This window comes from Lampris incognitus, chromosome 5 (genome assembly GCF_029633865.1).
Source record: "Lampris incognitus isolate fLamInc1 chromosome 5, fLamInc1.hap2, whole genome shotgun sequence".
Taxonomy (NCBI): domain Eukaryota; kingdom Metazoa; phylum Chordata; class Actinopteri; order Lampriformes; family Lampridae; genus Lampris; species Lampris incognitus.
In genome coordinates, this window is record NC_079215.1 from 54,441,739 (window position 1) to 54,455,411 (window position 13,673).

The 13,673-nt window shown below is 43.6% G+C and overlaps 1 protein-coding gene and 1 pseudogene across 1 annotated transcript in view; one reads left to right on the forward strand and one right to left on the reverse strand.

Moving 5' to 3' along the window:
- The first annotated feature begins 1,556 nt into the window (after nucleotides 1–1,556).
- The window catches only part of LOC130113276 (endonuclease V-like), a 146,653-nt gene continuing 134,536 nt past the window's right edge, over nucleotides 1,557–13,673 (forward strand). The window contains 2 exon segments of the mRNA XM_056280844.1: nucleotides 1,557–1,646; nucleotides 3,390–3,561. Coding sequence (XP_056136819.1) covers nucleotides 1,603–1,646; nucleotides 3,390–3,561 — 216 coding nt within the window. The 5' untranslated portion in view covers nucleotides 1,557–1,602.
- LOC130113513 (5S ribosomal RNA) lies at nucleotides 7,873–7,991 on the reverse strand (annotated as a pseudogene).

Genomic DNA, 13,673 nt, shown 5'->3' on the forward strand with positions numbered 1-13,673 from the left:
GTTGCATCTTCTCTTAGCTTTTTCGCCCCCCTCTGTTGAATCGTCAACAGCTGTCGAGCTCTCAATGACAGACCATATATCATCGACCAGAGTCTCTCCTGTCTAGTGCATTCTCTTTCACCTCTTGTCTCCTTCTCATCAAATTCTCCCTCAGGTCTGTCTTCCTCTCCTCCTCCATCCAATACCCTTTGAGCTGTTCTTCAGCCACATCCAGAACATCCCTGATATCATTCGTCATCTCCTCCAATCTGATGACACTCCTCACTCTCAGCTTTCTGTCTTCCTCTCGCTGTTTCCTCAGGGCCTCCACGTTGTGCTCCATCTCCACTATCTTGTCCCGGAGCCCCTCGTTCTCCATACGGAGGCTCTCCATGAGAGCTGCTGCCTTCCATCTCCACCTGTTGGCGGTCCAGCTGGCCAACAGATCATCAAACCACTGGCCATGTTCTCTGTTGAGCTGTTGGCGCTGCTCCATCACCACTTCCCTGTGTCTGGAGTTGATCTGCCGAGCCAGGCAGACCAGCTTCTCCTTACTCAACCCCATGCCCATCATACTAAAACAACAACAAGAACAACACAGCAACAACAACAAACAGGATAAACAGGTACTTAAGACCACAATATGGCATTACACATAATTACTACAGCTGAGTCCAACTTCAACAAAACAGCAATTCTCTCTATGCCCACAACTCACAGCAAGCTTGAAGGTGTGATTGACAGCTTTGCCCCTGGCCGTGGGGTTGGCTGCATGACTGACGTACCTTGCTGATTACCATAAGGTTAAATTTATAATCTGCAACTGATGCACACAGTGGCGATCCAGCCCACTTTTTCCATTGTTTTCGTAAACATTTCTCACTTGCAAAAGAAAAAACCAGTTCCTCTTCAGGCTTTAAGTTGTCTCCATCTCTCAAACAAAGTCACAATGTTGACCTGATGGTGAGACATGTCATGTTTCTTGTCATGTCGTCGCAGTGCTCCACATAGTAGGTTCAATTTTAGGTTAGGGTAATATTTAATTTGGTGGGTGGTGGTGGTGGGGACTAGTGTCCTTGTGAGTGGAGGGGGAGCTTCTAAAAAAAAACAAAAAAAAAAAACTCAGTCACCTTTTAAAACTGTAGCCAAAGGCCTACATCTTCTTCTTGACATGAGAGATTTTCTTAAACCAAGTGTATACAAATCTCTAATATGGATAGAATATGAAAATCGATAATAGATTTCTTGCTCTGTTCTTTGATTAAGATAGATCACATAGCACCATTAACCCAAGGGGGGGAGGGGGCGGGGCTACAAAGGGTTGCTTCTTGTCAATTTGTTAATCTACCCTTGGGTGAGGGTGTTAATCCAACCTTTAGTGCCGCCTAACTACTTTAAGCAATCACCTGGTGCGTGACAATTTAAGCCCCTGTCGTTCTTTATAAATCCACTAGATGGCAGAAGAGACCAACGCAAACGACACCGCTGAGCGGAAAACCGCCCCAGCGCGTCAACACTCGGGCTCCTCCCGTCGAGTGACGTCACGACTAAACACGGAAGTATAACTGACCGGTTGACAAGACTGTTTTTGTGCGGCTCGACTCACATTGACAGACCGCCCCAATGTCTCTGTCCGCGGATGAAGAGCTGGTCAAGCAGTGGGAAAGGTCAGAGGGCTACATGTTGATAGACCAAACCACATAAACACACCTTTAGACGTCAGGTCTTCACAGATTATGCTTAAAGACAAAGTGCAACTGAACATGGCCTCACACACGCACACATACAACATTTAACCACTATTTCTCTTTTGCAGCTATTCTTGTCATTATTAAAATAACTTATATTACTGGAAACCCCCACATTTGACTCCCATAGACATTTGACTGTGTATCTAGGTCTTCATAACTTAATGGATCTAAAACACTGTGTTCAGTCTGTCAGTAAACTGACTCCACTATACAATCGTACATATGTAGCTGTATGAAACAGTTACATAATAGTTGATGGCTCCTTTGCACATTATTACTTCCTTTTTAATTCATTCTACCACCATGCAACAAAGTGTTTGTCAACTAGACCACCATTGTTTAAAAGTATGTTTTAAGGATTTTTATACGTGCAACAGTGTCTTGTTTCTATTGCCATATTTTGTAATATGTTTTATGTTCTTGCTGTTATTGTGTTGCTGCGGTGCAGCATTTTGTAATTTGCCCCCAGGATCAATCAATCAATCAAATCAAATCAATCAATCAATCAATCAATCAGTCAGTCAGTCAGTCAGTCAGTCAATCTATCTCAGGAATCAGGAATTAGGAACACTTTATTTGTCATTTCACTTCATGTACTTGCATATATAAGGTGAAATGAAATATCTATCTATCTATCCAGTCCTGTACTTCATTGGAACTCACCTCAGCTGATGACCACAGCTTCAACCCCAGGTCTACATTTTATCTGTCTTGTCATGTACCACATAAGCAGTGGGAGATTTTCCCTGCTGCTGTAGCTCTCCGCTTTCAGCTGTGGAGTGGGACCAGCAGCCCTGCTAGACTGACTTATGAAGAAGCCACTGACAACAGCATGATTCCCTATCATGTCGTTCTTCCCCTGCCATCTCTCCCCGGCAGATCTGTGTCTGGCTCAGGCACCATAACGGTCCATCTGAGTATGAGACTGAGGGGTCATTGTGGCCTGTTAAACAGTCCTGGATCCAAAAAAAAACAAAACCCAGTTTGTTAGGTCCCAAATGATCAGAAGCTACTGATTATCCAGCGCCACCTGTCAGTCATTTCAACTTGCAAATTAGAGTTGTAAGGTGGCAATTTTACTTTTACTGTGTTAGATTCTGCAGTTTTAGCTGCAGAATCCAGTTTTCTAAGTGGTGCAAGAACTGGGTTCCTGTCTCAGAGGAAATAAGATACAGAAGGTGATTGGGTGGGTTTGAGGCCCACCACCGTCCCCGCGCTTCAGCATATCAGCTCCCTCACGTCTCTGGGCGCACGCGCTTCCGATGGCCTTACGGTCCCACCATCCCACTTCTGACACCAATGTTGCGAATTCGGGGGGCAGTCCGGAAGACCGTCGCCACAGCCGGGACGTGAACCCGTGTCTCCCGCTCCGCAATTGACAACGTTAACCAGTCGACTAAAGGGTCCGACCCGTTAGTCAAGGACCAACGTGTCTACTTATCCATGCACGTTACAGTATGAAGTGACTATAAATAAAGATTGATTGATTGATTGATTGATACAACTTGGGATGTTAATCATGATGTTTGTGTGTGTGTGTGAGATGTATGTGTGTGTATATGTGTTTGTCTGTGTGTATACGCACATGCCGATATTCATATATAAAGTAAACTTTTGACTGATTGAAAAATCCTGTTTCCATCTTTTCTCCCTGTGTAGTGAGCAGGCCAGTCTGAGAGAGCATGTTGTGGAGGAAGACACAGAAGCTTGGCAGAGGAGACCCGACTTCTCTGGCCTAGAGAGGGTTGGTGGAGTGGACCTGTCCTTTATCAAAGACGATCATGCCAATGCCTGCGCCCAGCTTGTTGTACTCAACTACCCTGACCTGGAGGTTTGTGTTGTTTCTCAGTTGTGTTCACAATTGCTCTGGGGTAGTTGGAGTAAGCCAAAACAAGCCTAGGACATTCCAGCTAAAAGTTTGGATGAAAATTGTTAAAGATGCATATTGCTCTGTCCCCCGGGCAGCTTTGGGGCACTCTGATTACTGCTTGGTTCATCTTATTCCAACCTGCAGGCAGAAACTAAAATCTGCAACGCCTGTGGTTAGAACAGCGAATAAATGGATCAGCAAAACAAAGCAGGAACTGCAAGATTGTTTTGACTGCACCAACTGGAGTGTATTTGTAGCTGCAACTGGCAACCTGGATGAACTAACTGAGACTGTGACATCTTACATCAGCTTTTGTGAAGAAGTGTGTGCCTACCAAGACCTTCAGCACATACAACAATAACAAGCCATGGTTCACAGCCAAACTAAGACAACTTCGGCAGGCCAAGCAGGATGCCTACAGCAGTGGGGATAGGGACCTGTACAAGCAGGCCAGGAATTCACTGACAAAGATGTTATGTTATGATGTTATGTCTCTCTTCAGGTGTGTTCCTGTTGATGAAGCAGTGGAGGTAGTCCGTATGAATTTACAGGACGACCCCACCCTGAGCAATAGGACCACCTGTAACACTGGCCAAGTGTGTCTGCTGCTGAAGCTGTGTCTTCAGTTCATGTATTTCATATACAGTGGGCAGTACCATAGGTAGAGGCCTAGGTGCTCAATGGGTTCCCCAGTTTCACCTATAGTGGCCAGCTTATATATGGAGGAAGTGGAAAAGAGGGCTCTGATGTTCTATTCAGGGACACCACTTGGATAAACAGAATTTATCCAAGCACTTTGATAATCTGTCAGACATGCATGTACTAGCCCTGACTGAAACCTGGATATGCACAGAAAACTGCCACAACGCTGCACTCTCTGATGACTGCTTTCTCCCACACACCCCGTTCTGTTGGGTGTGGGGGCAATACAGGTGTCCTCATTTTGAAAGACTGGAAATTCACTAAGCTTTCTCCGCTAAGCAACAACTCCTTCTTTGAATACCATACAATAATGGTTACTGCTCCCTTTAAGCTATTTGTGGTTGTCATATACTGGCCACCAGGGTGTCAACTGGGGAACACTGGAGTCGAACTAAACATGTTACTCTCAGCCATTCCTGATGATGACACACCACTGATTGTCATGGGAAACGTGAATATCCTTACTGAAAAAACCCAAGTGACTGACTTCCTGTCTATTCTGTACTCCTTTAATCTCATACAGGACCCCACTCCTCCCACGCACAAAGCGGGCAATACTCTTGATCTGATCTTGACTAGGAACTGCTGCATAGCAAATCTGTCACCCCCTACATCTGTCAGACCACTTCTTTATTCAATTTACGGCCTCCTTACTGGGACATCCTCAAATTCCTACACAAAGGGTCTCCTTCCACCAAAAATTGCAGTCCCTTACACAGACCCAGCTCTCCATGAGATCTTGGCTTCCATGTCCCCTCATAGTGAATTCTCTTCACTCCCTGTCAATGAGGCTACAGGCACATTTTATTCCTCTCTTAACAATCACTGCCCTCTAGCATCCAAACCTGCTCGTAATGCCCCCCTAGTCCATGGCTCACTGGGGTCATTAGGGAGCAAAGGGTGGGGCGCAGAGCAGCAGAGAGAAAATGGCGTAAAACCAGAGTCCACTGACCTCAGTGACTATCAGCATCTTCTAACGTCATTCTCCTCCAGCTTAAAAACAGCTGCTATCAACACTTACTATCATTTGCTATCAGAACAAGATCTGTAGCACCACTGATGTTCGAAAAATGTTCTTTGCTTTTAACTCAATCTTCAATCTGCCTCCTCCCCCAACCTCCACTCTGCTCACTCCTGACATGTTCGCCTCAGGTTACTGATGGCTTCTGCCATCAGTAACCAGTTCTCCTGACCAACTCCATGTTCCGCTGCCAGCTAACAGTGCCTCACTAACCTCATTCTCCCTCCTGACCGGGGAGGAAGTCTCCAAGCTTCTGCTGGACTCTTAATTCACTACTTGTCCACGAGACCCGATACCATCCAACCTCCTACAGACCATTTCCCCTGCACTTAACCTCGCAATCACACGCATCATCAACTCCTCACTTACAATGGGTGTGTTCCCCACTGCATTTAAGCAAGCTCGGGTCACCCTGCTGCTCACAAAACCTATACTCAACCCAGCCCAGGTTGAAAACTACAGACCGGTTTAACCCCTACCCTTTCTTTCAAAAATACTTGAGTGCATTGTCTTTAACAAGTCTCTGAATTCCTTTCTGAGAACAATCTGTATGATCCGAATCAGTCTGGCTTTAAGCGTGGTCACTCTACTGAGACTGCACTCCTGTCAGTAATAGAATCACTGAGTTTGGCTACAGCTACTGGTCAGTCCTCAGCTTTATTGCTGCTAGATCTGTCAGGTGCCTTTGACATGGTTAACCAAATCCTCCTCTCCACACTCACTGAGCTTGGTATCTCAGGATCTGCCCTCCACTTGTTCAAGTCCTACCTCTCAGGGAGATCTTTTAGAGTATCTTTGAGGGGAGAAGTGTCCAAACTGCATGGCTTATCCACAGGGGTACCTCAAGGGTCAGTGCTCGGTCCCCTTTTCTTCTCAATATACACCTCCTTACTTGGTGTAATCATCCGCTCCCATGGTTTCTCATACCATTGCTATGCTGACAATACCCTCTTCCTATCATTCCAGCCAGATGACCTCACAGTCTTGGCACGGATATCTTCATGCCTTGCTGATATTTCTGCATGAATGAAAGGCTGAGCTGAAGGTGGCATTCTATCTAAGATTGAGCTCCTTGTCATCCCAGCCAGTCCATCCTTACAACAACAAATCAATTTCCACCTCGGATCAACCCAACTCATGCCCACAAAGTCTGCCCGAAACCTGGAAGTCATGATTGATGACCAATTAACCTTTAAAGTTCACGTGGCCTCGATTGCTCGGTTGTGCTGATTTGCCCTGTACAACATCAGGAAAATTATTAATAATAATAATATAATAATAAATCAATATTATATAGTGCTTTTCTAACACTCAATGTCGCTTTACAATAAACGGGGTGAAACAAGACAACAGATAAACATAGCACAAACATACAGGGGTGGATGGGAAGGGGGGGCTATGAGAGGGAGAAGCGGCAGCCACACACGATGCCAACAGTACTCTCTGACTTAAACAGATACAAAAGGGCAAGAAAAACGAAAAACAACAGCACTCTAGATGTTGATTTTCTGTAGGGGTTTACTCCCATAGCCTATTCCTCTCCCGAGGTATCCACTAGGCAGTGGCAATATTTAACCCATAGCTGGGGGCTGGTTCGTGGGAATCAGGGAATATCCACACACCGGTGGGCCTGCGTACTGCACGTCTAGGGGCCAGACCTCCTCCGAGTCCCTTGTAGTTCAGCCAGGGTCCAAAGTGTACCCTGTTATTGTGTCACCACGAGGAGGCACTACACAGGGCTTGCTGTTGGAGAGGCTATGTACTGGCAGGGAGAAACTTATGTGCGCGGCTCTCCTCGCATTTCTGCTAGCCAGCAGTGAAGGTTGAGTGTGAGATGTGACAGGCACAGAACACTACACCAACACACTAGACGCTTCACAACAACCCGACTTCTGACACAAGAATGTCAGACACACTAACATTCTTGAAATTAGGGAAATTAGACCCTACCTGTCTGAGCATGCAGCATAATTCCTGGTACAGGCTCTTGTTATGTAATGCATTGACTAGTAACTAGTGAGGGAGCAAAACGTTTACAAAATGTTGTTGTCGAGACTGACAGCTTGGTTTATAACATTGAGACCGTCTTCCTTTCCTGCTGTATTGCTCCCAAGCTCTCCTCTCCTAAATGCATGAATCACAATAATCTAATAGTGATTCCTACCACTGGCAGTGGTTAAATGTGCAATGAATAGTAATAATAATAATAGTAATAATAATCATTACATTCATATAGTGCTTTTCTAGACAGCTAAAGCGCTTCACATTGAAGGAGGCAACTCACTTCAACCACCGCCAATGTGTAGCACCCACCTAGGTGATGCATGGCAGCCATTTTGTCCCAGACAGTCACCACACATCAGCTTGAGGTGAAGAGGGAGGAATCATTGAGCCAATTACATGGGGGGATTATTAGGTGGCCAGATGGAGAGAGCCAGGTTGAGAATTTTACTATGACACTGGGGAACCCCCTACTCTTTGTGATAAGTGCCATGGGATCTTTATTGACCACAGTGAGTCAGGACCTCAGTTTAAGATTTCATCTGAAGGACGGAAAGCACCTGGTATTCCCAGGCGGTCTCCCATCCAAGTACTAACCAGGCCCAATCCTGCGTAGCTTCCGAGATCGGACGAGATTGGGTTTTATCAGGGTGGTATGGCCGTAAGCCATGAAGCACCTAATAATCTACAGAACCAAACAACTAATGTTATCAAAACTGTGACCACACATCGTTCAAAGCATAGGTCCTCAAAATTATTAAGTAATAATACAAGGCGTCTAATTCCAATTAATATTTCATCTATTGGTAGCTCTAAAGTTCTGCATACTACTGATCATTTCAACAAGATGCTTAAATTTGATTTCATAAATATCAGATCACTGTCTACCAAAGCCTGGCTGGTGATCCTCTAAGTAAAGCCTTTCTGGCACTTGCTGATACTCTTGGGTTCGCTCAGTTTGTTCAAGAGTCAACTCATTGGTTTTCTCTAAAGCAATAGCTGTTTCTGATCTCACCACATCTGCTGTGTCAGATCATTTTCTCATTAAATTTGAAGCGTTATTGGCCTGTACTGTTAATGTCAGCACTTGTGTAATTGCCACTCACCACATTGGTCCATCCACTGTAGCTGCATTGGGCCAGCAGCTGACTGAAGTGTTGAGTCCTATCACTGTAGAGACTGACACTGTTGAAAATCTCACTAGTGACTTAAATGTGGCCCTTTCTAGTCTCTAGTCTCCTCGATTCAATTGCACCTCTCACTACCAGAGCTAGGTGACTAAAGAGACCTATACCCTGGTTTAATGACAAGACACATGCTTTTAAGCAGGCCTGCAGGAGACTGGAACATACATGGCGAAAATCAAAATTGGAAGTTTTTTTTTTACCCATCTTGGCATGAGTGTTTATTGAAATACAAGCGTGCTTTAGCTGCTGCAAAAGCAACATATCTCTCTCGCTTAATGGATATTAATAAACATAATTCCAGATTTTACTTTGACATTGTAGCTAAATTTACTAAAAAGCAGCCATCTATTAGCTGCTCACCATCCATGGACCATGAGTTTCTAGACTTTTTCTTGTTGTTGTTGTTGTTAGGGTTGATACTCCTGTCTGTGCCTGACCAAAGCAATGAAAAGAAGAACTGGAGTTGGCCCCCGGGCGCTGCAGCTGCCCACTGCTCCTATAAAATAGGATGGGTTAAATGCAGAGAACAAATTCATTGTAAGAATACAATTCGTTGTAAGAATACAGTGTTAAATAAAGTCGCTTTCAGTCATTCATTCATTTTTTTCTGCAATAATCATAAACAAATTTAGTTCTTCAACTCCAGCTACTTCTGCAGATCCTGTCTTACCAAATTCATATCTATAAAACGAGTCACTGATAGTCTTTGTTATTACAGCTTTTGAGACTATCTTTCTTGATACTTTGATTAAACTTGTGTCAGCTGCTAAATCAACTACCTGCCCACTTGAACATTTACAAGCGAAACTTTTTAAAGACCTTTGACCTTTCCTGGGACCTACAATGCCGGACATTGTTAATTTATCACTTACTCCTGGCACTGTTCCCAGCAGTTTTAAGACAGCTGTGGTCAAGCCTCTACTTAAGAACTACACCTTGATCCAGGTTCTCCTAATAACTGTCGACCAGTCTCTAATTTTCCATTCTTTTCTAAAGTACTAGAGAGAGTTATATATCAACAACGTTCGACCCATATAGAAGAAAACTATCTATATGAACATTTTCAGTCGGCTTTCAGGGCCTGTCACTCCACTGAAACTGATCTGACCACAGTGATCTTTTTTTCTCACTATGGACTCTGGTTCCACCTCTGTGCTTCTACTGCTGGACCTCAATACAGCCTTTGACATCATTGATCACTGTATACTAATTAGACAGAATAAATTGTGATTTTGGTGTCTCTGGCTTAGCTCTCTCTTGGCTTAAGTCCTACTTATCTGGAAGAACACAGTGTGTCTGCTATAATAATATAACATCGACATTCTCTCACGTTAAATATGGTGTATCTTAGGGCTTGGTTCTTGGTCCTCCACTTTTCTCTCTTTATATTTCACCTCTTAGCCAAATTATACACAGTTATGGAATAAATTTATATTACTATGTAGATGATACACAGCTGTATGTGCCTATAAGGGCTGATGATGACTAATGATCACCAGTCATCATCAAATTAAATTAGTCATGACTAATTTAGAGGCCTTCTTGGCTGCTGTGAAAAATGTGATGTCACTAAATTTCCTGCTTTTAAATTCGGATAAAACTGAGATGCTGGTCGTTGGTCCTGCCTGACACAGACACCAATTTAAAAAAGTAATTACAATCGACAACTCTGTGATTTCACAAATTGTGGCAGCCAAAGATCTTACAGCACATTAAAGAAATTACCAAGACTGCCTTTTTTCACTTTTATAACAGCTAAACTTCGGTCTTGCCTGTCTATCTCTGATGCAGAGAATCTAATACATGCATACATGCATTTATTTCATCCAGACTAGATTACTGTAATGTTCTGTTTTCAAGTCTGCCACATGCTAGTAGTACTAAAAGTCTTCAGATGGTTCAGAATGCTTTAGCTAGAATCCTAACTAAAACTCGAAAATTTGGCTATATTATAACAATTCTTGCCTCCCTTCATTGGCTTCATATCCATGTTAGACTTCAAGGTGCTTCTGCTGACTTAAAAAATCCTAAATGGGCTTGCCCCATCTTACATGTCTGATCTCCTTAAACTGTCTGTGAATGTTCTCATTCATCCAGGTCATGGTTATCCAAAGGAGTTGAATCAAGTGCAACTGGACTTGGTATATATCCGTGAAGACGTTTCGCCTCTCATCCAAGAGGCTTCCTCAGTTCGTGCCTTTCTGACTAGACCAAGCTAGTCTGACTGGCTGGTGATGAGACTCAGAATGTATCCTCTAGGAGTCGTTGTCAGTCGTTCTACACCTAAAGGAGAAGACACACTCCTTCGAGGCCAGCAACGTACACATTTTGGACAGAGAAGATGGATGGTTTGAAAGAGGGGTGAAGGAAGCCATCTATGCGAAACTGGAAAAACCATCCCTCAACAGAGGAGGAGGTCTGCAACACCACCTATCTCCCACTTACAATGCCGTCCTTTCATCTCTACCCAGGAGACTCGAGAAGCCTAGCCTCCAAGAACAACAGTCGGTCACTAATGGCTCCAACGACTCTCATGACCACTGAATAATGAGGTCGAAACTAACACCCCCAACGACCGTCGCTGCTAAACAAATGCAAATCAATAGCTCTGATAACGAAGGGCGCGGCCATACATTGGTACACAAAAGAGCCACTCATATCTATGGCTCTGTTAGCGACGGGCGTTGGTAAACATCGGATCACAAAGAGCCACGCATATCAATAGCTCTGACAACGACTCCTAGAGGATAAATTCTGAGTTTCATCACCAGCCAGTCAGACTAGCTTGGTCTAGTCAGAAAGGCACGAACTGACGAAGCCTCTTGGATGAGAGGCGAAACATCTTCACGGATATATACCAAGTCCAGTTGCACTTGATTCAACTCCTTTGGATCTCCTCCAACTGTATATTCCATCTCGAGCTCTCCGCTTTCAAATTACAGGGCTCCTGTGTGTACCCAAAGTTAAAAAGAAGTCAGCTGGTGGCAGAGCCTCTTCCTATCGGGCCCCATTCTTGTGGAATAACCTGCCTGCTGCCACCAGACAATCAGTCTGTTGAATCCTTTAAATCCAACCATAAAATTCGTTTTTGCCTTAACCTACAATTAGTTGCCTTTAAATTGATTACTTCACAGCCTGCACTGCATAATGGGTTGGTTTCCATCTCAGTGAATTTACCAAGCGCTGTTCTGCTGACGAGATTATAGCGTAGAGACTATTGACTATTTCAAACTGTTCTCTTCTCTCACATGTCTTTTCTCTCTCTCTGAATGTCTTCTCCTATCTCCTCTCCGGGTTTATGTGAATGGTGTGATGCGAGTCTCTCCTGTGGACACATGTAGTCTGTCTCCATGGTGATGGTGGTCGCTACCTGTACACTGCTTAGCATCCTCCTCATCACATTTTTCATATATCTTGTGAAGCCACATAATTGTATTATTGTGTTTCGATGTTATATCTTTCTGTCACTCGATGCCTGACTTTTTTCTTTTTTTTTTTGCCTCTTCCGTGTATGTGAATGGTGTGATGTGAGTCTCCCCTGTGTGTATGTGTAGTTTGTCCTCTACATGGTGATGGTGGTCGCGTGGCTCAGGTCCGAGGCTGTTCCAGTGACATCTGGACACTGCTTGGCATCCTCCTCATCCTATTCTTCATATATCTTACAATTCCATCATAACTCTGTTATCCTCTTTTAATCTTTTATTCTGTAAATTGTGTTTTATTCTGTACACACAACATCCATTGCATGTCCGTCCATCTTGGGTGAGAGACCCCATCCTCTGTTGCTCTCCCTGAGGTTTCTTCCTATTTTTTCTTCCTGTTAAATTGTTTTTTAGGGAGTTGTTCCTTATCCAGTGCGAGGGTTTAAGGACAGGATGTTGAATTGCTGTGAAGCCCCCTGAAGCAAAATTGTAATTTGTGATATTGGGCTACACAAATACAATTAACTTGACTTGACTAGTTTCATCCAACTGCTAAGTGCTCTTCATCAGGTCAAGCAGTTGAAGCAAAGTACTCAAGGAAAAAAAGCTACTTGTAATTAGCCAAGGAAGGAAAGATCTGTCAAGTTTTATTAAATTGCTTCTGTTCAAGTGTCCTCGAGAGGCCCAATTTTCCTCTGTCATCCTGGCAATAGCATTTCTCTTTCCTTCTCAATACTCTGTACCATATTATGGCTACTGGCACATACTGCAACATAACCCGAAGTGATTAATGACATTTGTCTGCATTCTTCGTTTGATACATGAACCAATTCTGTGGTAGCATAAAACACGGCAAATGAAATGTTCCTCTGAAAAGGCTCTCCAATAATGTGATTATGTTCTCTTGTTCCTTTCAATTTACTTGATACTGCAACCTCCGCCCATCTGACACACAGGTAATAGTGGTGGAATGGCCAATATGACTGAACTGCATATATGAAATGAATCATAACATTCTTTCCGCACCTCTTGTTCATATTTAGTTTTTTTCCTCACCCAACAATCTTTCCCTCCATTTCAAACAGCTGTGCAGCACATTTGAATGTTCATTTAAATGTCCTTTATTATGCAAAATATAAGTAACACGTTTAAACAGGAGAGGTTGTTAGCTTGATTTAGAGAAAATTCAGAGTATTTTTTTTCCCCATATAATCCAGATAAGGCACAACACTGTTAATACTACCACTGGATACAACGGCTTTGACCCTCCAATGACCAGGAAGCTCATTCTGAGGTTTTGTTGACATTACTATTCGTGAGAGAATTGAGAAATGCAACTTTTGGTTCATGGGCCGCTTCCAGGCCAGAGTTACGCAGGACGTAATGACGACTCCATGTTTTCCACAACTGTCATTAAATTCTTCCAGTTCTTGTGGGATGCAGTTAACTGACTTCCAAAGGGAGGCAACAAAGCATGCACAAAATTAGGCATAACCGGATATGGGAAGTCAAAGACTGAGTCAGTTCTGATCAACCAAAGATCAGATGACTGAAGCAAAGTATAGTAATAGAATGGAATACGCTTTGTCATTGTACATACATACAACGAAATTCATTCTCTGCATTTAACCCATCCTAGCTGTGTAGCTAGGAGCAGCCACCGTGCAGCACCCGGGGACAAACTCCAGTTATTTCTTCCTGTTGCCTCGGTCCGGGGCATAGACAGGAGTATCAACCCTA